General features: G+C 37.1%; 1 protein-coding gene across 1 annotated transcript; it reads left to right on the plus strand.

Moving 5' to 3' along the window:
- The first annotated feature begins 1,171 nt into the window (after window positions 1-1,171).
- Window positions 1,172-19,575, plus strand: LOC147319440 (complement C4-B-like). Its single transcript, XM_086312084.1, has 41 exons — window positions 1,172-1,305; window positions 1,598-1,787; window positions 1,888-2,059; window positions 2,167-2,237; window positions 2,360-2,448; window positions 2,524-2,606; window positions 2,703-2,790; window positions 3,340-3,457; window positions 3,563-3,704; window positions 3,978-4,090; window positions 4,175-4,327; window positions 4,411-4,578; window positions 4,673-4,864; window positions 5,549-5,692; window positions 5,789-5,912; window positions 7,113-7,184; window positions 7,274-7,486; window positions 7,607-7,718; window positions 9,452-9,522; window positions 9,614-9,753; window positions 9,862-10,077; window positions 10,169-10,220; window positions 10,306-10,395; window positions 10,479-10,685; window positions 11,577-11,652; window positions 11,793-11,970; window positions 13,624-13,719; window positions 14,227-14,389; window positions 14,534-14,715; window positions 14,847-15,005; window positions 15,081-15,140; window positions 15,214-15,304; window positions 15,380-15,548; window positions 15,705-15,789; window positions 17,311-17,385; window positions 17,460-17,562; window positions 17,663-17,752; window positions 18,507-18,605; window positions 18,730-18,813; window positions 18,893-19,025; window positions 19,099-19,575. The coding sequence occupies exons 1-41, from the start codon at window positions 1,241-1,243 to the stop codon at window positions 19,235-19,237; spliced, it is 5,067 nt and encodes a 1,688-aa protein (XP_086168210.1). The 5' UTR covers window positions 1,172-1,240; the 3' UTR covers window positions 19,238-19,575.
- Window positions 19,576-23,307: the final 3,732 nt, after the last annotated feature.

Below are 23,307 nucleotides of genomic sequence, written 5' to 3' on the forward strand. Positions count from 1 at the left end.
GGACCATGTGTCACGATCTGAGGAGACAGACCATGCGGTGGTGCATGTGGTGGACCCAGGTGCGAACACAAGAGAGTAGACCGGAGTAACTTATGAGTCTTCTCTATGAAGACTCAGAAAACCATGACAAAGACTGGTCGTGAGGACACGACACAGACTGAATAAAACACAGAGACTAAATACACATAAGGGATGATCAAGGGAAGTGGAAACACATGAGGGGGAACAGCTGATACACATGAACCTAATGACAGGACAGGAAAAGTGAAACTACATACACTGACATTAGACACAGACTTTCAAAGTAAAACAGGAAACATGGAGATTAGACGTGATCTGAACTGAACATAACCACACAGACATGACGCATGACAGGTAGACACACGAACCAGGGAGACTGCGTACAGGAGGAGATGACATAAACACTAAGAAACAAAGGACTAAACAGCAACCTCAAAATAAACTAGATGAACTAAACTAGGGCACAAATGAATACAAAAGATACATAAAACTCAAACACTGGGTCGCTCGACCCAGGACCATGACACCATGTCCAGCAAGTGTGGAATAAACAGCTTTTCTAACTATTACAAAGAGATGAGAAATACTCTATGACTGCTAAAGAAAAAGAGAACAATTAATCTGTATTCGTCAAATAATTTGTCAGCCATTTAGTTTCAAAGGTAGCTAGGAGGGGGGGATGAAAACAGAAAAAACAAACATGATTTCTTGTAAACCACATGACTTAAGGGAAATCTGGCTTCAACTGACCAATGAGGAGATGGTTACACATTGTGAAACAGGAACACTTTCCAGGCTGCAAGCCAAGTAGCAATGTAAAACGGATTTTAATAAAACCAAACAGCTTGTTGTCAGAAATGTTGGTCTGGTGGTCTATTGAAACCTAATGTGCAAAGTTAAAAAAAAATATATAGATTTAATAATTTTAATAATTGACAAAAAAAACACATTGTGTGTTAAACAGCAGCATGCATCGAGCAACATGCTATATCTAGCAGTATTAAACTGTTATCATATTATGCCTTGAGTGTTTATGCATGCATTTTTTAAAGTTTTGTAATTGGTTTTAAGTTTTATAAGTCTGTTCATCTGCAGCTGAAAAAAACAGAGGGAGGGCATTAATGAGATCCAGATATTGTGAAACAGGGGTGAGTGACTTACAAAACAGCAGTTAATCTAAAGTCTGTGTCAAAGCAGGCAAAGTAATCAAAGCGGCGCGATGAAGTGCCACATTTTTGTGATACTGCTGCTGATATGGATCGCGGAGTGTTCAGCACAAAACAGGTAAATTTAGGAAGAATGAAGTGTAATGCTTTAATGGCTGATGTCATTTTAGCTGATATATATAATTAAATATAACTAAAGTTTTTGTCTTCAAACAATTTCATAACCTTACAAATGAAAAAAAAATCACATGTTGGTATTCCCATATTTATTTCCTAATAATCAACTTGACTTAATGTAAGATACGCTCAAATATGCAGCACTGCAGATTGCATAGTTATCTAAAAATCAGATTATGTGAAACAGATTATTAAAAGATGTAATGTTCACTATCTTTCATTTTTGTGTGCAGATTCTTCATCTCAGGCCCGAAAGTCTTTCACGTGGGCGTTAATGAGAAAGTGTTTGTCCAGATGGGACCGGGTCACCTTAACAAACCTGTTAAGCTCTACCTGAAGGATGAGATCTCTAGTACTGTTGTGTCTGAGATGAAAACGGTTACGTGCACTAAAGAAGACAAGATTGAAATAGCTGAGCTCAAGGTATGCAGACTTCACACTCAAACAAAAAGCAAACAATAAAAGACAGGACTGAGATGTTACTACCCACTTTACCCTAACTTTATAATTTACATCTTTACAGCTAAACATGGATTCTTTGTTAGGATTGCCTCAATTTCCTTCTTACGTTATGCTCGTGGCAGAGAGCCAATCCTTCACACCCAACACGAAGCTAACAAGGGTTCTGGTGTCAAAACACAGGGGCTACATCTTCATTCAGACAGCTCAGCCAATTTATAACCCAGCAGACAGAGGTAGAAACAAAGTAAAAGAAAATTAAATAATTCTACAGACTTTACCTAACAGTGATTATTTTGTGAAAAAGACATTTTATATTCCTTTTATGTTATCATTCTTTTAGTGAAGTACAGAATCTTCACTCTTGACCACACGATGAGGCCTCATGAGGAACCTGTCCACATATCAGTAATTGTGAGTTATAATTATTAATATTATATATTTTCTTTATAAATGTCTTTGGTAATACAAGTTTGAAAGACAGAAACATATTCACTCTTTCTTGTCTTGGTCTGTGTTTGGTCACTGTATGACAGAATGCTGCTGGAAATAGAATAATGAAAATCATGAAGATTGCAAAGGGAGGAGTACATCAAGACTCATTCCTCATACCTGACGTTTCTGAGTAGGTTACAAATTTCCAATGAAAGTGAAGATGTCAAGGAATTTTGACACTTACTGTACTTTGTTGTTCGTAAAGAACGGGTACTTGGAAGATTACTGCACACTATGAGGGTGATGAAGCAAATGCTGCCTTCAGAGAGTTCAAAGTTCAGAAATTTAGTAAGTTTACTATAAACTGATTCGTGCAATTGAGATCTTTTTTTTAAATTCACAGAAAGTATCTTTTGACTCTCATAACTTATTTACTAACTGTAGTTTTACCAAGCTTTGATGTGAACATCGTAATGGATCCGAAATATATTTTGCTGACCAACAAAGATCTTCAATTCACCATCTCAGCAATGTAAGTGCTAATTTTACTTCCATTAAACTAACTCTTTCTTTGCAAATTCATGTCAAGAAATGTTAAAAGCTAAGGCTTTGGCATTGGGGTGATTTTGTCAACATCTTATCAGCAGGATGACTTTTAACAAATAGAACAGTTTAACTGTTTAACCAAGTCATTACCTGACCAAGGGCTGCCAGTATTCAAATAAGCACACTCATGCAATGAAAAATGCAAAAAACGTAAGGGAATCTGCAAGTCTACTGTAGCACGATTTGAAAAATGAAATTAATGTCACATAATGACTCATTATGACACATGATGGTCCTTGCAGCCTCTGATCACTTACCAGGTGAAAACCTGGAGTTTGAGATTGGGCATTTTCTCTTCCATAATTCTTTCCTATGCAGTGAAAATAATAAAACTTTTTATTAACTTGGATTCAGCAACAAAAAATATTCACTGCTTGAGTCAGACCGTTTAATGCTTGGATTGACTGTCTCAAGTATAAATATACTATTGCATTTTTAGACTATCTTTGCTCCAGTTAACAGTTGTTTTCTTTAGGTACACACATGGTGAAAAAGTTAAAGGTGCTTATCACTGCCAGTTTGGATTTGTAAAAAAAGATGGCTCTGGCGGTCAGGAAATGACTTTTATCAAGGGACTGGAGCAGACCGGTTCGGTGAGGAAATCCATCCAAAATTCACAATGCAGCTAATTTTAAAATGAGTAACAAACTGCATGCCATTATTGTTTCATTTTATCAAAACTTCTCTGTTTCTTGCAGGTCAAAGATGGAAATGCAAAGGTTTCTCTTTTGTTTAATGAGACAAATGCAAAACTTCAGAGGCAGCTGAAAACAACCCTCTCTAAGATGCAGGAAAATGGAGATCGATTGTTTTTGAGAGTGTTTGTCACAAACATACAAAGTAAAGGAGACATTTACATTCATCAATATATCTGAGTTTGTTTTTGGTTATTTTATTTGAAATCATAGATATTAGAGTATTTAATTGTTGTAAACAATGTGGTTTCATATAGCAGTGCATAATACAGAATTTCTGGAGCTACATTTAATTATTGCATTTAATAAGTAAAAGTTCCAATATAATAAATCTATTGATAAACTCATTAAGACATGGAGAAATATTAATGCGACCTTTTATTTTTCTTGATAATACTGTGTACATTTTTTGGCCTAGGTGGTGAAATACAAGAGGCAGAAGTTTACCTGCGAATCTTCACCCACAAATACACGATAGACCTCTCTCGAACTCGATCTCATTTTATTCCTGGATATCCACTGGACGTGGTGGTATGTCTGAAACTAACACATGGGAATAGTTACACAAATTACTGGAATGATCTTTAATAAAACTTTTCTTTGTTTTTCATATAGGTGCTCGTGCGTCTGCCAGATGGCTCTCCAGCAGTTGGTGTGCCAGTAAATATTAATCTACCAACATCACAGCCTTGGGAAGGCACCACTGATCAAGACGGGGCACTGTTCAATACTTTTAATGTTCATGATAAAGCTGATATTACAGTTGAAGTTAGTATCCCCAACCTTATTCAAAGGTGTTGTTTAACAGATTTGATTCCAGTTTTAACTGTTTGTTCATCTGCCTCCAACAGGTTTCTACAAATGGATTACGAGAGAGAAAAATAATGCGACGTGCTTCCTCTCAACATGACAGCTACCTTTACATGACTTTTACCAGCAGGATCTACTCTGTGAATGAATTCCTTACCATAACATTCAACACCATCAACAGCCCACGCAGTGGATATATACACTACATGGTCAGAAATATCTGACTAAATGCAATATTGTGTATTCTCATAAAGGAGCAGCATTTTGTCTTGATTAAACACGTTTTAATTGTCTTTGTTTCAGGTCTTAAGCCGGGGAATTGTAGTAAACACCGGCTCACTCCCACTTGGTATATCAGCTAAACACCAACTGCAGATAACACATAATATGGTTCCATCGTTCCGTGTGATTGGCTACTATCACAACACTAACGGTCACGTCATAGCTGATTCAGTGTGGGTAGATGTCAGGGATGAATGTGAGCTAAATGTCAAGGTAAGTAAACAGAACAGATAAAAAAGTGCAGCACGAGCAGAGAAAGCAAAACTATTTCAAATGTGTGCGCTTAAATCTGTTCATTCTCATTAATTTGGATCCTTTTTTAGCGTTCGTTAACCTATAACTTCCATAAGTATTTGGACAAGAACATTGCAGGACACTGTAATATGTCCTATGAATATTAGTTTATCTATGTAATTTCCTCTTATTTTTAAGGGGTTAATAAATTGTTCCAATGATCATTTAGATCATCATATAACACCCCCCACTCCAACACACACACACACACACACACACACACACACACACACACACACACACACACACACACACACACACACACACACACACACACACAGGAAGTGACATGTCAGGGATGAATGTGAGCTAAATGTCAAGGTAAGTAAACAGAACAGATAAAAAAGTGCAGCACGAGCAGAGAAAGCAAAACTATTTCAAATGTGTGCGCTGTAACTAATTTTTACTAACATTTAACTAATGGAGGTGTACAAACATTGCATATATTTAAATAATTTGGATTTTTAAATTGCCTACATCTACATGTTTTTATATTGATAGATTTATTTGATTTTGGTTTGAGAAGTCTATTTGTATTATTTGAATTTTCCTTCACTAAACAAAAAAAAAAAATCCTGGTATATCTTAAATGTCTTAATTTAGGTACAACGCAAAGGTACCCTTGAACCTAACACACATTTAAAGATAGACTTTGATCTACATGGGAACAGCGCAAAAGTGGCTTTGCTGACTGTGGATAAGGCCTTCTACGCTCTCAATGCTGACAATAAACTCACACCCAAACAGGTTACAGTCTCACACACTACTTTCATACTTATGGTATTTTTTGTAATTTATAGGTAATCATAGTAGTAAGTCTAAGCTTTTCTTCTCAATTGTCAGGTATTCTCTACTATGAACTCATATGATCTGGGTTGTTCCTATGGTGGTGGACCTGACTCAGCATCAGTTCTGTTAGACAATGGCTTGGCTTCTGTATCTAATGACCAGTTTCTGTGGAGAAAGGGTAAGAAAAAAAAGTTTTTCTTCATTTAGTTAAAGGAACATTAGGTAATTTTTTGAGGTTATTTAATTGATTAGTGTGTAATTATATCTTCTCCTTGAAACTTTTTTAATACATTATTGAAATAATCCAATAAAATATACATAGGAGCGGGCACAGCTCTGTGGAAGCCACCATGTCGTCCCACCATCCTGAATACAGTAGCTGAGATGGACAGGGCCTTTCTACTTGGTTTCGTTTTATGTATGCGATTAGAGACTAGCCATTTACGTAGTATTGCCTATTGCCTATAAATTTTATCAAGATCACAAAAAGCTCTTTCAAAGTTGATATGACTATTCAACATTTGTACTTTTATATCTATATCATGTCCTTTTCATAATGACTTTCTACTCCTACTTATCTGCTTCCTCCACAATTGCCCGGTCCTTTTTCATTTCCACCTCATTATCTTCCTCGCACCAATCCCCGTGTCTTTGAAGTCAGGACCCTAACACACAAAAATGTGAAGAAACATGCTTATTTCCTCTCGACATTGTTGTAGAGCTCTGTTATGCTATTTTAATGTAATAAAATACCCTGTTTTTAGAAAGAAAACTAACAACCTCTGTTAATTAGTACCAAGGTGTTCTGAATGCCATAGCAGTTGTTACTTCATATTATTATGATATCTTTAGGTTATTTTCCTTTTTAAAATACAATGAGTGTCTTTTAAGGAATTGTATTTTATGTAGACTTCACTGTTTAAATAAAAAATTGTATTTTCTGACTTTGAGAATAAAGCTTCCATCAATCCAACCATAAACACAACACTTTCCCATCCATCCATCCATACATACATACATACATCCACTCTCTTCCGCTTATCCTTTTCAGGGTCATGGGGGGGGGGGCTGCTGGAGCCTATCCCAGCTGTCTTAGAGCAAGAGGCAGCCTACTCCCTGGGCAGGTCGCCAGTCTATCACAGGGCTAACACATGAAAACAATCATTCACACTCACATTCATACCTGCATTCACATCTATGGGCAATTTAGTTTCCAATTAACCTATCCCCACTAACTGCATATCTTTGGACAGTAGGAAGAAGCACTTTCGCTTTTCCAAATTATTTCCTACAACAACAGCTAATAAATACGTATTACATTTTTTTATTCCATTCGAATCATTTTTCTGTTGCTTTCCTGCTTCTCTCCTACTACTAGATTTTGGTTGTAATTCTTCATTAACACGACAAAGACGCTCAGTGGACCTTCAACCCGAAATGATGGCCATGAGTAAGAAGATTCTAGTATTAAAACTTTGGTCTGATTGTATAAAATATTTTTTGCAAGAACATGCTAAATGTGTCTTTTATTTTCTTTAGAATTGAACTACACAGAGAAAGAGCTGCAAAACTGTTGTGTTTATGGATTTTCTCAAATCCCGATGGAACGAACATGTCGGGAAAGAGCTGATCGGGTCCTTCTAGTGAAAAAAAATCCAACTTGTGCTGAAGTGTTTTTAAAGTGCTGCCTTGAAGCGGAGCGTCTAAGACAAAAAAAGATCCAGGAAGAACTCCAAAAAGGATTTGGCAGGAGTGAGATGAAACTGACACTTTATGCTGACACTTTAAAAATCATCTTGAGTAGCATTTAATAGCTGTAGCTTAATTATCAAAGTCTGACTTTGACTGACTTTGACTTTTTCTGGCTTTTAGCTGCATCCGTTGCTGATATAGAGGAGTTCTTCTCAGAAACCTCTCAGTATATCCGAAGATATTTTCCTCCAAGCTTTGGTTTTGTGGAATTTGACGTCTCCAACAAAAAAAGGTAAGCATTTTTAATGTACCTTTAATATATATATATATATATATATATATATATATATATATATATATATATATATGTGTGTGTGTAGACTACATGCCTTTGGAGCAGAGGATCGCATGTTCGATTCCCCCCTGGGGTGTCTGTATCCAGTAAGGGTCCTAAGGCTAGACCTCCCATGCTAAGCGAGCCTACCGCAGACATGAGCGAGACAGATAAATATGAGGCATACCGGCTTGGATGTTGCCCGGATGAACAAGGTCCGTGTCAGGTGTTGAGGAACCAGGGCACCCTGACGAGAAGTGGGCTACTGGAACAAGAAGGCATCGGTGGGCAAGAGACAAAAATAGGGCATTGTTGGAATGCTACTACACTAGTAACCCTCGTTGAAGGGGTTACATGAATAGGATGAGGGACCTATGGAATCTTCGATACCCAACATCCACAACGACGGCGAAACAACTAGCTCAGTGTTCCAACATACGAAAGAAGGGACGGCTCTCACAGCTAGAGATTGACGAGGTACAACACAAATGCTGAGCCAGGACGCCAGGTCAGGAGGGTGATATGATCAACCCCACTCGAGATTGGGTACCAAGCACCAAGTGCGATAGAAGAAGGATCGTTGAGTGCGAGAGGAAGTGACCTGAAAGATGGGATCATGGCCAAGCTTGAAACCTGAATCCCCCGTAGCCGGTTACCAAGTCTACGTGAAGTACCCTCAGAAAGTCTGTTAGACTATGTTAATGCAGCACTGTGGACGATACCTACAGCCACCATTACCGAGACTAACAAGCTGATCTACACCATGGCAGCAGTGATCAGTGAGATGCTTGGCTACAGCCACAAGGGGCAGTGCCCTCCATGGAGAAGGAGGCAAGAGGCTAAGATCAAGGTAGTAGGGAGGGAGGTTAGCCAACTATCGGAGCTATACAAGATCAACAGGAGTCTAAGAGCCTTCATCAGGTAACAGTGGTCCCAGTGGTAATCGGAGGACTAGGTGCGGTGACTCCCAAACTAGATGAGTGGCTCTAGAAGATCCCAGGAACAACATCATGTGGGGTGGCTGTGGCTCAGGTGGCAGAGCAGGTCAGCCACTAATCAGAAGGTCGGTGGTTCGATCCCAGGCTACCTCCTGGCTGCATGCCAAATATCCTTGGGCAAGATACTAACCCCATGTTTGCCTACTGGTGGTGGTCAAAGGGCCCGGTGGCGCCAGTGTCCGTCAGCCTCGCCTCTGTCAGTGCGCCCCAGGGCAGCTGTGGCTACAATGTAGCTTGCCATCACTAGTGTGTGTGAATGTGTGTGTGAATGACTGAATGTAGTGTGAAGTGCTTTGAGGTCCTTAGGGACTAGAAAAGCGCTATATAAATGCAGGCCATTTACCATTTTACATCGGAGATCTCTGTCCAGAAGCGCACAGTCCTAGGAACAGCTAAGATAACGCGCAGGACCCTCAAGCTCCCAGGCCTCTGGTAGAGGACCCGAGCTTGAAGGGGCGAGTGGGGAATTTTTTTTTTTTATATACACAAATCCATTTCCAGTCAAATACAGTTGTTCGATGCATAATGACACCATGCAGTTGCTTTGTTTATGTACTCATCTTAATTGTTATTGCTTGAATAATGTGTGATTATTTCACTTAAGCAGCTTATCTTTGAACCCCCGTATAAACTGTGTCATTTGTCTGATTGATTTGATTTAATTTGATTTCTCTTCATCAAAAACTCTTGTAGCTACTCATTGCTCCTTCCTGATTCCATCACCACATGGGAGATTCAGATTGTCACATTATCTCCATCCACAGGTAATCATTACTCTGTGCTTTATAAACACATCACAGATATTTGACTGGATCTCATTAACTGCAACTTACTTCTATTCTGTGTTTCACTCAGGTTTCTGTGTCGATAAGCCACTTGAGATCAGAGCCTTTAAGAGGTCATTTGTGTCTCTGAGACTGCCTTCATTTGTGAAAAAATTTGAGCAGCTGTCAGTTTCACCTGTTATCTACAACTATGATGACTTCGAACTGCAGGTAGATTAACCTCAACATCAGCGCTGAGTGTCACTGGAAACAGTAACTACTTTGTGTGGAATAAGTAAAGATTTTTTTTTGTCTTCTTGGACACCTGCATGTTCACAGGTGGCAGTGCACATGGAACAAACTGAAGGACTTTGCTCTCCTGGTTCAGCCACGAAATCATCTTACGTTAACATTACTCTTGCACCCCGATCCTCTCAGTTTGTCTCCTTCTCTGCTGTGCCCATGGTCGCTGGTTCAATACCCATCAAAATACGTCTCTATGATATGAAGAATAGCTCCGGAATAGATGCAATAGAAAAAACTTTGAATGTGCAGGTGAGTGAAATGTATAAGATACTTTTATGGCAGTCTGAGTTCCAAAAACAAGGCATACTATAAACTGGTTGTCTTCTATCTTATGTTGTAGAAAGAAGGATTAGAAAAGAGAGATCAAGAAACCAGTGTCCATAACTTAGATGGTGAGTGGGTTTGTATTTCTGATGGATAGTTTAATGTCAGTCATAGTTATTGTTCTCCTTTTTATACTTATCTCTGTTATGATAGGAAGAAGCACAAAGACTATACCTATTGACGGATCCTTACCAGATGACACAGTCCCTGACTCCAGCTCCAATATATTTGTTTCAGTAGAAGGTAGACACTGAGACACAGACATAAAATTTGTTGACTTTTAGAAATACCTGACATCTTATTATTTAATTTCTCTCATTCAACAGGGAATGGCTTTGGTGATTCATATGCAAGAAAGCTTCTTTCTACTGAAAGGGTTGCTGAAATGATTGTTTTGCCAACTGGATGTTTAGAACAGACAATGTCAAAACTGGGACCTACAGTTTTAGCTTTCCGGTACCTTGACTTGAGCAATCAGTGGTTTGAGCTGCCACCTGGCAGCAGAGAAGATGCTCTTAATAAACTTGAGCAAGGTAGGAAGACATGAAAAAATATCCTTATTAGGCGCTAAATATGCTACAAATTAAAATTGTTTTATAATTTATAGATTCACTGGTCAGTCCACATACAATTATTCGGATCTTAAAAAAGTTACCATTTGACCTCTCCGAAGGATTTCTTGAACAAATATTTTAGCATGAAGTTCACCTTAGTTTAATGATGTTAGAGCTGAGTTACAGGCTCTTGAAATATACTGTAGCTCAATTTAACCAGTCTCCTGTCCCACATGGTAATACAACACCATCAAGTATACACAGCATGCACTTTTTAAAAAAAGTTTTCTCTAGTGACTTATCAGAAAGCAAGTAAAACATTAAGGATGTGAGTGCTTTTTTCTGTACTCTGCATCATTAAATTGGTAAAGTTTTGCTCAATAGTAATTGAAGAACAAATCCTAATGAACAAATACAGGACTTTTTAGATTATTATTTTTGGATTGGGTGCATAATAAACCAAAAATGGAGCTTGAATGTGTTTTTAGCTCAAAAGATTTCATGTGTTTTCATCTCCTGTAGTTCAGAAGCTATGAGGACTCAAATATGTTGGAAAAAATTATGCAAACAAAAAAGATTACAATTTTTGACTGTGGTAAAAATCAATAGAATAAAGGTAAAAAAAAAAAATACATAACCTTATTAAATATGTTAAAGTTATTGTAAAAAAAAATCATACTTGAAATGCACTGAAATGCACTCACAAATTTTTTTATGGAATAACTTTCTGTGTTTTAATTAGGGGAAAAGTCAGTTTTGTGTCACAAATCATCACTATGCTTGTATTTCGCCTTCGTGATTCATATATGTATTCATATATATATAGTAATGAACTGACACTTTTATAAGCACAGTGTACTTTTTTGCTAGGCAGTAAACACATCACAAGCTATAGAAGGCATGATGGAGCCTATGGTACATTGAGTTATGTGCCATCGAGTAATTGGTGAGTATGGGTTTATATAACTCTTCTTTAGTTTTGGATGTAAAGTAGTAATTTGAATCTCACTTTATATTTATATTTTAAAATCTCCATTATGAATAATAATGAATCAACCTTTTCACTTTGTTTTTTCATGTTCTCAGGGTGACTGCTCTTATAGTAAAAATGTTTTCATTTGTGACTCAGCGTCAGACTAATGAAGAACGGAAGAACGTCAGATTAGGAGAAGACATCAGAAGATCAGTCAGTTACTTGCTCTCAGTCCAGAAACATGATGGGTCATTCAGTGACCCAAATCCTGTGCTACACAAAGGAACCCTGGTAAATTCTCGCAAAATAAATGTATTGTGCATATTAGAACTAGGGGTGCAACGATACTCATATCGATATTGAACCGTTCGATACAGTGCTGTCGGTTCGGTAAGCATATGTATCGAACAATACAAAATTTTTAATTTATTTTATCAACTTTTCTTCTGACGATGCTGTCCGTGTTGAGAGCTCAGTGGATCTGCGTTCGACTACTCCGCCTAGGCTGCACTGTTGAGCGCAGATCCACTGAGCACAGCGCAAGCTAGCAAGACAGAAGCTAAGCTCATTGCAAAATGGCAAATTGAACCTCCCCCACCCTCATTCAGATCTGGCCTTTGGAACTATTTTGGTCTTTTTTTTTATTATTATTATTGTATCTTTATTTCAGACATATACAGAAAAAAAAACAATATGTACACAAGTACACATACTTGCATTTACAAATATGAATATATATGTAAATACACACATATGTATGGGGCGCCGTTTGTAAAGTGAAAAATGCTGAAATTAACGGCAACATTTTTCCACATTGTGCTCAGATAAAACCAAAAAGAAAATAAATAAAACAAAACAGAGTCTTCATGTGAAGTATGACCCTGAAGGTAAGCGCATCATGGACAAAAGTAAAACAGTATGTCGGATGTGCCACGCAATGCTCAATTACATGGGTGGGAACTACTGGCTCGTTAATGTGTTGGCCGTCTAGCCCCAAGCACGGGGCGATCCGCGGTAGCTCGTTAACGGAGATTTGCCGTGTTGTGGCGTTAACGTCATTTCAGATTAACGCTGACAGCACTAGTGGGAACACAATTAATATGACTGCACATTGACTCCGACATCATCCTAGTGCAAAGACAAGTGGAAGCCGACAAAAACAACAAGCACACATGCTACAAACTTTACCCGAGTCATTTAGACAGCCGTTAGCACATGATTCCCCTTATGGGGACCTGATATGTTTAATATGCTGCTGAGAATATAGCCCAGAAGAAGCGTATAGTATAGCTTTTATTTTGGAAAGAGACATTTCTCTGTAATAAACTCTCTTTTCCAAAGATGAGTGATTTCTCGATCAGATAGATTTATTTTTTTATTACTTTGTTCTTTCAGCAACATTAAATTTAAAAACTGTACTTTTGAGTTAAAATATATATTTATAATTTTAATAAATGACAAATTAAAAAAGCATAAAAAAAATTTGGTATCGAAAAAATATTAAACCGTGACACCAAAGTATCGAACCGAACCCTGAATTTTGTATATCGTTGCACCCCTAATTAGAACATTAGGGGTATAAACAGATGACAAATTAAAGGAAAAGTCATAAAGCCTTGGTTGGCCCATTTCCATCCTGATGGCAGCGGTTTCTTTGCAATAGTCATCATCTTTAAATCTAACTAAAACACAAAAAGAAGGGAATATTTTTGGAAGAAGAACATACTATTTTACTATCAGAGCTCCAGACACTGGTCGAGTCAATGCTAAGTTACATTAAAGCTGTTCTGGCAGCATGTGATGGGCCAATGCACTGCATTTTATAATGTTCATTCTTTTCCTTTAATTTTGTCTCCCATATCATGTCAAATATCATGTTTCTAAATACAACAAACCAAAATACAGTGATCTGAGTGCAACTTTATATCTGTGTGTTTAATCTAGATAGACAAAGACCAAGATGCATCAGTGACTGCTTTCATAACTCTTGCACTGTACCGGTCTGTCGAATTTCTCCAGCCTGATATGCAAAATAAAGTGGTGAGTGGTGATATTAAAAACCAACTGTACTTTTTTTACTAGTTTTGACTACAAGTGGGTAATTGTAGTCAGTCTGGTATCTGAGTCCAGACTGCAGTCCAGACAGCATTTAAATGATAAACTCTGATGGAATATTACACAAAAGAGAAAAATAACCAAAGCATATGCCAAATTTCCTGCTTTTGTAGTGGTGAGCACGCTCACAAATGATCAGTTATTCCGGTGCATTTAATTAGAAGCACTAGGTTGCTACTTACCTTCCTAATTCCTATGAAAGGTGTCAGGATGTACTTAGTGTTTCACCTGCAGGGAGTCCTGTGAAAAACGTTCTATATATTAGCATTACTGTTGCTATTTAGATAAAACAGGACATTCATCAGGTTCGGGGACACAAAATAATTGATGCTACATTGAGAATTGTTAATTTTTATTTGCCACAGTTAGCCCATAAGTCACAACAAATATGAGCAAAAAATAATTCACCACCTTCATGTTATTCTCTTCCAGAGACCAAGTATTTCCTCTTCAACATCATATCTCCAGTCACTCGCAGTGGAGCTGCAGCATCCCTATGCTGTCGCCATTACAGCCTATTGCCTCTCAGTGTGCATGCCAAATACAACAGATCATTCACATATATGGAAAAAAGTGGAAGCAGCGGCTATTAAAGGTATGTCCAGTACAAGAAAATGAGTGTGGGCACTATACATACAATAATCTATTACTATGACCAAATTATATGTGCTGTCTCTTCCTATATTATCATATAATGTCTAATTTTTGTATAATTATTCTGTTTTGTTTTTTTTATTAGGAACGAATGACTGCTATTTTTGGGCAGTTAATGACAGCCCAAAGCTGGATGCTATCACAATAGAGACGACAGCCTACGTCCTTCTAACTGCTGTTCAGCTTGGGCATATAAACTGGGCAGAGAGAGCAGCCTGTTGGTTAAACTCCAGAGAAAACTATTATGGAGGCTTCAAGTCAACACAGGTGATTAGGCTAGAGCTGGAGAATCCATCTTTGTGTGGAACTCCTGTTTCCCCTGTTGTTTAACACCATTTATTCACTGTCAGGGAAGACATGTCAACCATTATATTATTAAGAATTCTTACCATTCCCAGGATACGCTCATGGCCCTGGAAGCCCTCGCAGAGTACGAGTTAAAAAAGCCTCCCAGTCCAGAACCAAAACTGAAAGCAGATTTCACCTCTGCTGGAAGGAATGAAATTGTAACACTTCAACTAGAAAATAAGAAGGAAAAAGTAGAGACCAGCCTGAAGGTATCATAAAGCAATGCGCTCAGACATATCTGTATAAGATGAAACCCCCTTCTAATTTTTTTTCTGTTGCCCTAGAAATTTACAGGGAACAACATCACCGTGCATCTGACTGGAAAAGGAGAAATTAAGCTTAAAGTATGTTGGATTCACATCTTTGATTTGTATATTATCAATCAGATCTATAATTGACTCTAAATGTCCCTTGTAGATTGTTAAGGCTTACCATTTATTGGAACCCAAGGATGAATGTGACCAGGTGTCTATCAGTGTCAGAGTGGAGGGGAAAGTGAAGTACACTGGTGAGATTTGTAAATGCTAACAAATCACAACTACTGATAAAAGGCACACACTTACATTAATCTTTGTCTATCTAGCTCCGATATTAGAAAATTATGAATACTATGACTACGATGATGCGAAACAAGACCAGGAAGACCTGGGACGAACAGCCATTGAGGGGTCTGATGCTCACACCCGATACAGGAGAGAGATTGATAATAACTTCAGTCCAAATGAGGCTGTTACCTACACTGTCTGTGTCAGGTTAGTTAAATGAGATCCAGTAAATTCATATTTACTTTTCATGAATATGAATTCAGAGTATGAGCTGTGCAGTTCAAAAAACAAACAAAAAAAAAAAACATTTCCTGATCAATGTCTTTCTCAATGTCCTTTTGTTTTTTGTATTCATGGTCATAGTAAGAAGAGGAATCTTACAGGAATGGCCATTGCCGATATTACATTATTGAGTGGATTTGAGGCTAAAACGGAGGACCTGGATAAGGTTAGTATTCTTCACCATTACTCCCATTACAAAGTAAGAGAAGATTTTCTAGACATGTGCAAATCTCGATGCCACAGCAATTATTTACGCTGAAGGGGAATTGCACGTGGTGTGCTTCATTTTAACATTCTTTGAGGCAATATTTGTCAGAGTTGCACTGTGACATAAATACAAGTGCTGGGGTGTCATTCTGATAATTAGAAATTACAAAAATGTAAAAAATAAACATAAAATAAGACAAGAAGCCTATATGGAAGGTTCGATCCTGTATAAACTGCATTATACTACTTCCAAGTAAGTTCGTCATGCTCAGGAAACTAACATTAGTAATCAGACTTAGTGGTTACATAAAAGGTGGTTATCAGCTGGTGTTTTCAGCATGAGAACATGAAATCATCCCACAGCAGTGTGTAACCGGGCTGCTGACCAACATGAGGACGAGGTGCCAGGCTTTTATAGCTGTGTATGGTTCTTCCACATGGTGCTGGAGCCCATATTGTGAAACAAATGAATTAAGATGCAAACATGTCTTGTTGCTTCACACTTCAATGTGAAGCAACCCAAACAAGAGTCAACAGGAGTATAAGCTGTTTGGCATTGGCAGAGCAACCCACATACTCAACTGTGATGCTTAACCCATAAGGCATTTTAGAATAGAATAGAATAGAATAGAATTCAACTTTATTGTCATTGCACATGTCACAGGTACAGGGCAATGAAATGCAGTTTGCTTTAGCCATGATACAGATATATTACAATATATATTAGCAATAATATAGATATGTAAGTGTATTACAGAAATGGGTCTATTATGGGTATGTTATAATGTACACAGTATGAAGTATGTTATGAATATTCTATAACTATAAGTATGTACAGACTATGAACAGGATATAAATATGAAATAAAAAAAAACTATACAGAAATCTGAGGTATACAGTTATACAGAAATGTGAACTATGCAGGTTATAAACAGTTTTAGGATTAAAAATTATGGTATGTACAGAATGATTATTTACACAGAACTATACATATATATTTTGCTTACAAATGTGGCGCCATTTAAGGGTAAAACACAGGCTTTCTGGCAGTATTAGATTTCTTGTCAAGAAGTATTGTTACAAAAAAGAAAAAACTGACCAAACACAAATGATCTTACTTTTTGTGCTAAGTTTAAAAACACAATTGATAACCTTAATAAGATGTTTTTGCAAATTTACAGTAAACAAATACAAGCCTTTAGTTTTCTCTGTTAAAGAGAGAAAACTTGTGAAAAAAATGTATTTAGTCTTTAGATCTTTTCTTTATCTATGTGTGAAGTTATTTTAAGTTAGCTATATTTAACATACAGAAATCTCATTTAACTCAAGAAAAAAATATTTTGTGGTTTCAAAGAGCACATCAAAAATATTATAATAAAAGTTACATGTGAAACTGGAATGACCTGTACTCACACTGAAACTTCAGAAGATTCTTTTTTTCTGCTAAAATGCAAAATTGTTTAATTCTTTTTTTCCCCAGTTAAAAGATTCACCTGAACATTACATTGACCATTATGAGACGTATTTTGGAAGACTTCTGATTTACTTCAACGAGGTATGGATGAATTCAGGTTATGGAAAATAAATGTGCTTGTCAAATGTTAGATTTACTTTTTTATCTCTGTGAAGGTGAAAGAGGATGAGGAATGTATTAGTTTTGAAGCTAAACAACTGGTACCAGTTGGGCTTCTACAGCCTGCTCCAGCCACATTCTATGATTATTATGAACCAGGTAAGACTGTCGTTCTTTCTTTCTCTCTTTATACAAACACATATGCGATCTCTTTTATTGAATAGGACTTCATAAATAGTACTATGTGTTTTTCTTACAGACAGAAAGTGTACTGTGTTCTACGCTGCACCACAAAGAAGCAAGATGGTATCCAAACTGTGTTCAGAGGACGTGTGCGAATGCGCAGAAAGTACAAAAAAAATTTAGTACACTACAATGACACCCCCAAATCTAAAACGGCCGTCTAAAATCAAAATAAAAACTGAATCCAATGATTTTCAGATTTCATAAAGTCATATTTTATTCAAAATAAAACTGAAAAGATATTAAATGTTTAAACTGCTTAAAATGTTTTTAAAAAAATAGCCCACTTTTTAATTGAAAGGCAGCAACGCATCTCAAAAAACAAAAGTCTGTAAATTTCTGTATATGTCTGAAATAGCGCTGGACTTTTGAGAGATGAATGTTGTCCAATTCTTGTTTGATACAGGACTCGAGATGCTCGACACTTGTGGGTCTTTTTTGTCATATTTTACATTTTGTCAAGCACCAAATGTTTTCACTTGGGCAGAGGTCTGGACTACAGGCAGACTAGTTGAGCACCCAGGCTCGTTACTAAAATATCATGTTTCTTAACTTGATGCTTTGTATGGTTTTACATTGTCTTGCTGAAATATGCAAGACCTTCCCTGATATATATTGCCTGGATAGCAGCATATGTTGCTCTGCAATGCATACAGACCTTTCAGAATTGAGGGTGCCTTTCGAGATGTGCTAATATATGACTTTGATGAAGCCAACAGCTGTATTCACAGAAAAGTGATCCTGAGTCCATGCTGGGACTTCCATAACAGAAACATGTCTGTTTTTAATTTTATGTAATTTTGTGTAAAAAACAATCAAAAAAATATAAGTGTCTTGACTTTTTAAAAATCTTTTTATAGGACCCTGTCATACCCTACAAAAAACATTTGATCCAAGACAAAAAATTTGGAAGGTTACCCGTGTCCAACATGCTTGCTCCTTCCCTATCGTAGATTACGGTCAGTATTCTAAACAAGACATTTACGTGAAAAGAATCAAATATTAACTGTTTGCTAGTTAGCTTGTTAGCATTTTTGGGGGTGTTAATCACTGCATTATTTCTATATTTGTTTTGTATTCCAGCATACATCGTTGAGGTCTCCAGTATTTCTGTGAAGAGTAACTTTGAGTTGTACACCACTCTTATAATTGAGGTTCTCAAATCGAGTAAGTGAACTATTGTTGCCTTTCATTATGTTTATTTGAAGACTTTCTTTAAATATAATAATTATAATCCTTCTACTAGATAACGATGTGTTGGTGAGTAAGAACTCTGTCCGAGTGTTTGCTAAGAGGGTTCACTGCAAAGGAAAACTAGACATGGGAAAACAGTATCTCATCATGGGCAAAGATGGCACCACAAAAGATACAAGTGGAATGTAAGTATATCAGGGATATTAAGGAAAGATTTCAGAGAACGATTCTCTCTTCATTGCTTTCTTCTTTTTATAGGATGCAGTATCTGCTGGAATCAAACACGTGGGTTGAAAAAAAGCCTTCAGAAGAATGTAGTAAAAGTGCTAATAGAAAGTCTTGTAGGCATTTTAATGACTTTGTACAAGAGTACATGATAGATGGCTGCAGACAGTGAAACAAACTGCTTTCACTGTCATTTTAATGGAGCTTGATTAAATGACTTTCCCATCAGATACACGATTAGCATGAGTGCTTAGAGCTTTTGTTGTTTTTCTTATACTTTTTGGCTTATTCTACTACCACCTCACAGTACATAGCTATACATGTATGCTCTGCATCTATCTAGCTACCTATAAATCAAAATGATAAAACCTTGAAACATATACAGTAAGTACAGTAAGACATTGGTAGACATACTGAGTGTGACTCCATCACTTTGAAATGTAATCTTTCATATGCAAAACAACGGTCTGTGTTTCATGTTAAATAAAAACATCTTCATGCTATAGAGAATATGTCATTGTTTGCATAATATTCATTTTATAACTTAAAATGAAACAGAAGCAACTGGGTAAAAAGAAACACAGTGGGCCCAAACATGTATGTCTGCACTTTCATATTTTTTCCCAGAAGTGTGATTCAGTGTGGTTTGATTTAGGTTTCTGTCGAATATATTTGTTTTTATGTTTTTTTTTCTTCTTTTTACTGCAGCAAAGGCTCTGAGAGGGGTCTCTGTACTCAGTGTAATTCCAGTCACCCCCTCACGATATAACATCTGCAGGTTGAGGAGAAAAGGGGAGGAGGGGGTGGCTTTTAGTGCACGAGTCCATTGCTGCTCATGGATTTGCACACTGACAAGATATGGTTCAATCATCTCTTCACAAGCATTAAATTTGATCTGTAGTCCCTAAAATGTGGTCATATTACACAAATGCAACATGGGGTACTCTGTGCAGTTATATAACTTGCAGGTAATGCAGAGGGGCGGGGAGAAAACCAGAGGTGCCGGGTTGCACGGTGAAGTGGCTGAGAACAAGCAAAGGCTTATGTGCTTATATTATTCTAATCTCTGAGTCCAGGTCCAATGTAAGCAACACAGCGCACTGACCATAACTTCAATCACAACCAGATCAATGTGCGCACTGTTTCAGCCTCACCATTAGACATTTCATTAAATCTGAACCAATAAAAGTTAAATAAATAGTCTGACTTCAGCATCGCATATTTTCATCTCGAGATTGCTTTGGTGTGCTGTGAGCTGCCAACAACACATTTTAAAAAGATGGGGGTTTTTTTTCTTGTCGAAGTAAGCAGTGGCTTGTCGTGACCGAACAGTTTCGACATGAGTTTTCGTATAATGACGTAAACCAAAGAACACTTGATTTACGCAACGCAATAAGTTATTCTCACAACAACAACTGATTGAAGTGCAGTTGAAAAATAAAGTGTTTATTTTTGGTAGATTTGTGTATTGCCCAAAGGGATTTACTGTAAATGTACATTTTCCATTCCAAGTACAATCTGACCTGCTCTGGCCTATGAAATGTGCTTGAGCAACATCTGGGAACAGCTCTGGGGGAAATTTGAAGTGTGCTCATATAATCAGGTGTATTTTCTCAGGTGTGCATTTGCCATAGGTGTTGATGGCACGTCTATAACCATTTTTTTTTTCCAAAGGCCAAGAGAGGGTCAGCAGTTTGAGGGTGGTCTACGATGTCGAGCGCCGTAAAAGGCACAGGTGTTTCAGGACGGTGCCGCAAGATAAAGCGGGACCCCCCACTTAGCAGTCCATGCTGCGCTGTCTTTTTGTTTTTCACTTTGTTTAGCATGATTTGTTCTGTTAACAGGATAAAACTTTGCCACAGAAGGTGGATAGGGGAATACCACTCAGCTTCTTCAGTTTCAGTTTTCAAATCAACATACGCATCTGAAAAAGAATATACCTGACTTTCCCATTACTTTGTTACTGGCTTATTTGACTTCTGTGACTCAGAGATTAATTTATAGACAGACAGGAAAGTGTGTATGTATCTGTAAAATGGCTCATAGAAACCAGTTAATTAGGTAAATGTGTATATGCATGTGTAGCCTTGCTTGTATACTTATACATGCAGTGTAACCATTCCTGGCTTTCCCACACTACATGTTAATTGTTTTGACTGTATCCTTGCCCTTTAGGTTATGTGATTACATTTTTGTAATCTAACAAAAGAAGCTACAATTTAACAATTACAGCTGTAAAAACACACAGTGGTGTTAATATAACTCAATTCCATAGATCCGAATGCCTCAGAAGACTGCTGCTGTTCAGTCTTATAGCTTTCTCCTCCCAAAGGCAGGGCGCAAGTATGCTTCTGTTTGTTTGTCTGTCTGTTTATATTGAGTATCGAGTAATAATAATGTGTTATTGAGTAATATATCATATGAAAGGGCATTAAAAGAACAGACTTCAAAGTTTTTCAGGGATGCCCTACGGCGCTACAATCACACCATAAAGTGTTACAAACTCAAACACTACATGAATATATCTTATCTCGGTTTTTTACAGCTTATAGAAGCCAAAGATTTCAGCCATGTCTGCTCCAATCATGAGGGTAAAGAAAATAATTAAATACACAGTTTTAGTATCTAAGGTCATAGGTCAAAGGTCAGACATGAGAGTGCTGTTATAAAAGCAGCTGATGACAACATGTTGTAAAAAAAAAAATCATTAAACATTGAACTTTACATATAGTCCATGGCATTTGGGGGGAGTTGCGCTCTCTTGTTTAGACTTGAGTCTCACTCTATAAAGTCTCTGAGCCACATCATTTTTTTATCAAGTCAAGTCTCAGGTTGCACTAAAGTTACTAAAATTAAAATAAAAACAAGACTTTTGAAAAAAAAAAAAAAAAAGAAGTTTAATCATTTTGTTAACTTGGAAAACGAACTAAAATAAAATGAAAATATAGAGGGAGTATCTCAACTGAGTTACCTAAATGTTTCCTCTGGCATATTATATCTAAATAAAATGCTACTCAAAAACACTAAAACTAAATAAAAACGAAACTACAACTAAACATTTCCAACCAAAAGGAAAGCTACACTAAAACAAGCAAACCCAATGCCTGTTCTACAGTGTCTATCTTCAGGGCAGTTGTTTGAATTGCTATAAGCTGTTTTTGTCTCAAGGGTCAACAAAGACACGGAAATCAATGTACTGAAGGCTATGCAACTTTATACTGTTTTTTTAAGATGAGGATTTATGTTATGTTGCGTGTGGATACAAAACTGTGTGTAGGGATTGAACCAGTGTTACCGAGAAAGAAAAAACACACAATAGAGCTCAGTGATGGGCTGGCCTCCCCACAGTCTGGACTGCAACACTGCATTGATAAGTATTGACTTTCAAGCTTGTTAGAATTATGCAAACTCTGTTTTTGCCTCATATACTTTATTTCTGCGTACTTTTGCACATTTAGCAAGAAATCCATTTTTAAAGTTAATATAAAGAACTGATGATACAAAACAGTTTATGTAGAATACAGTGGGTACTCTAATATGAAGGTACAATGAAAGCCAAGCAGCAGACACTGGTATAGTGTAAAACCTATATAATATACTGTTATATGTTTTTTTTTAAAAGAAACTATTTCTGCAGTTTACATTACATTAGGTACACTGTAAAAATAACTGCACAATAACCTTTTTGTTGCCGGCAGTTTTCCGTAATTTAACAGTAGTACTTGTTACACTGTATGCCATTTTTAAGAAAGCAAGTGACGCCAGCAGCTTTGCTGTGCAGCATCAGCTGTTAATGTTGCACTCCTGCCGGCCTGGAATCCCCATAATTCAATATGCAATTATTGTCGATTTTTATACATTTACTATCTGCTTGTCATTGACATTCCAATACCACAACAGTGTATTGTAAGTTGCTTGTTGTGTCTACCAAGAAAAACCTAGCTACGTCAAGATATTTGCAACAAAAGTATGAAATAACAAAAGCTGAATAACTGACGTTTTACACACACAGACACACACACTGTAACATATATGGATTGAGCAGACGTAAAAGTAAAAGAAAACACGCTTCTTCTGTATCACCCATAGTTTCTTACCTCTTATGTTTCTTATGTTAGCGCAGTGTCTTAACCTATATGCTCTCTTGTACATTTAGATGAATGTCACTTACATACCTTGTTTGCTCTACACCCTTGATATAGCCTACTTGTCTTCATGTGGTTTACAAAAGGTGGGTTGGTG

The sequence above is a fragment of the Aulonocara sp. 'chitande type north' Nkhata Bay genome, linkage group LG11 (assembly GCF_057382095.1).
Source record: "Aulonocara sp. 'chitande type north' Nkhata Bay isolate Kocher_YH1m ecotype deep benthic linkage group LG11, A_spYH_male_GT1.1, whole genome shotgun sequence".
Taxonomy (NCBI): domain Eukaryota; kingdom Metazoa; phylum Chordata; class Actinopteri; order Cichliformes; family Cichlidae; genus Aulonocara; species Aulonocara sp. 'chitande type north' Nkhata Bay.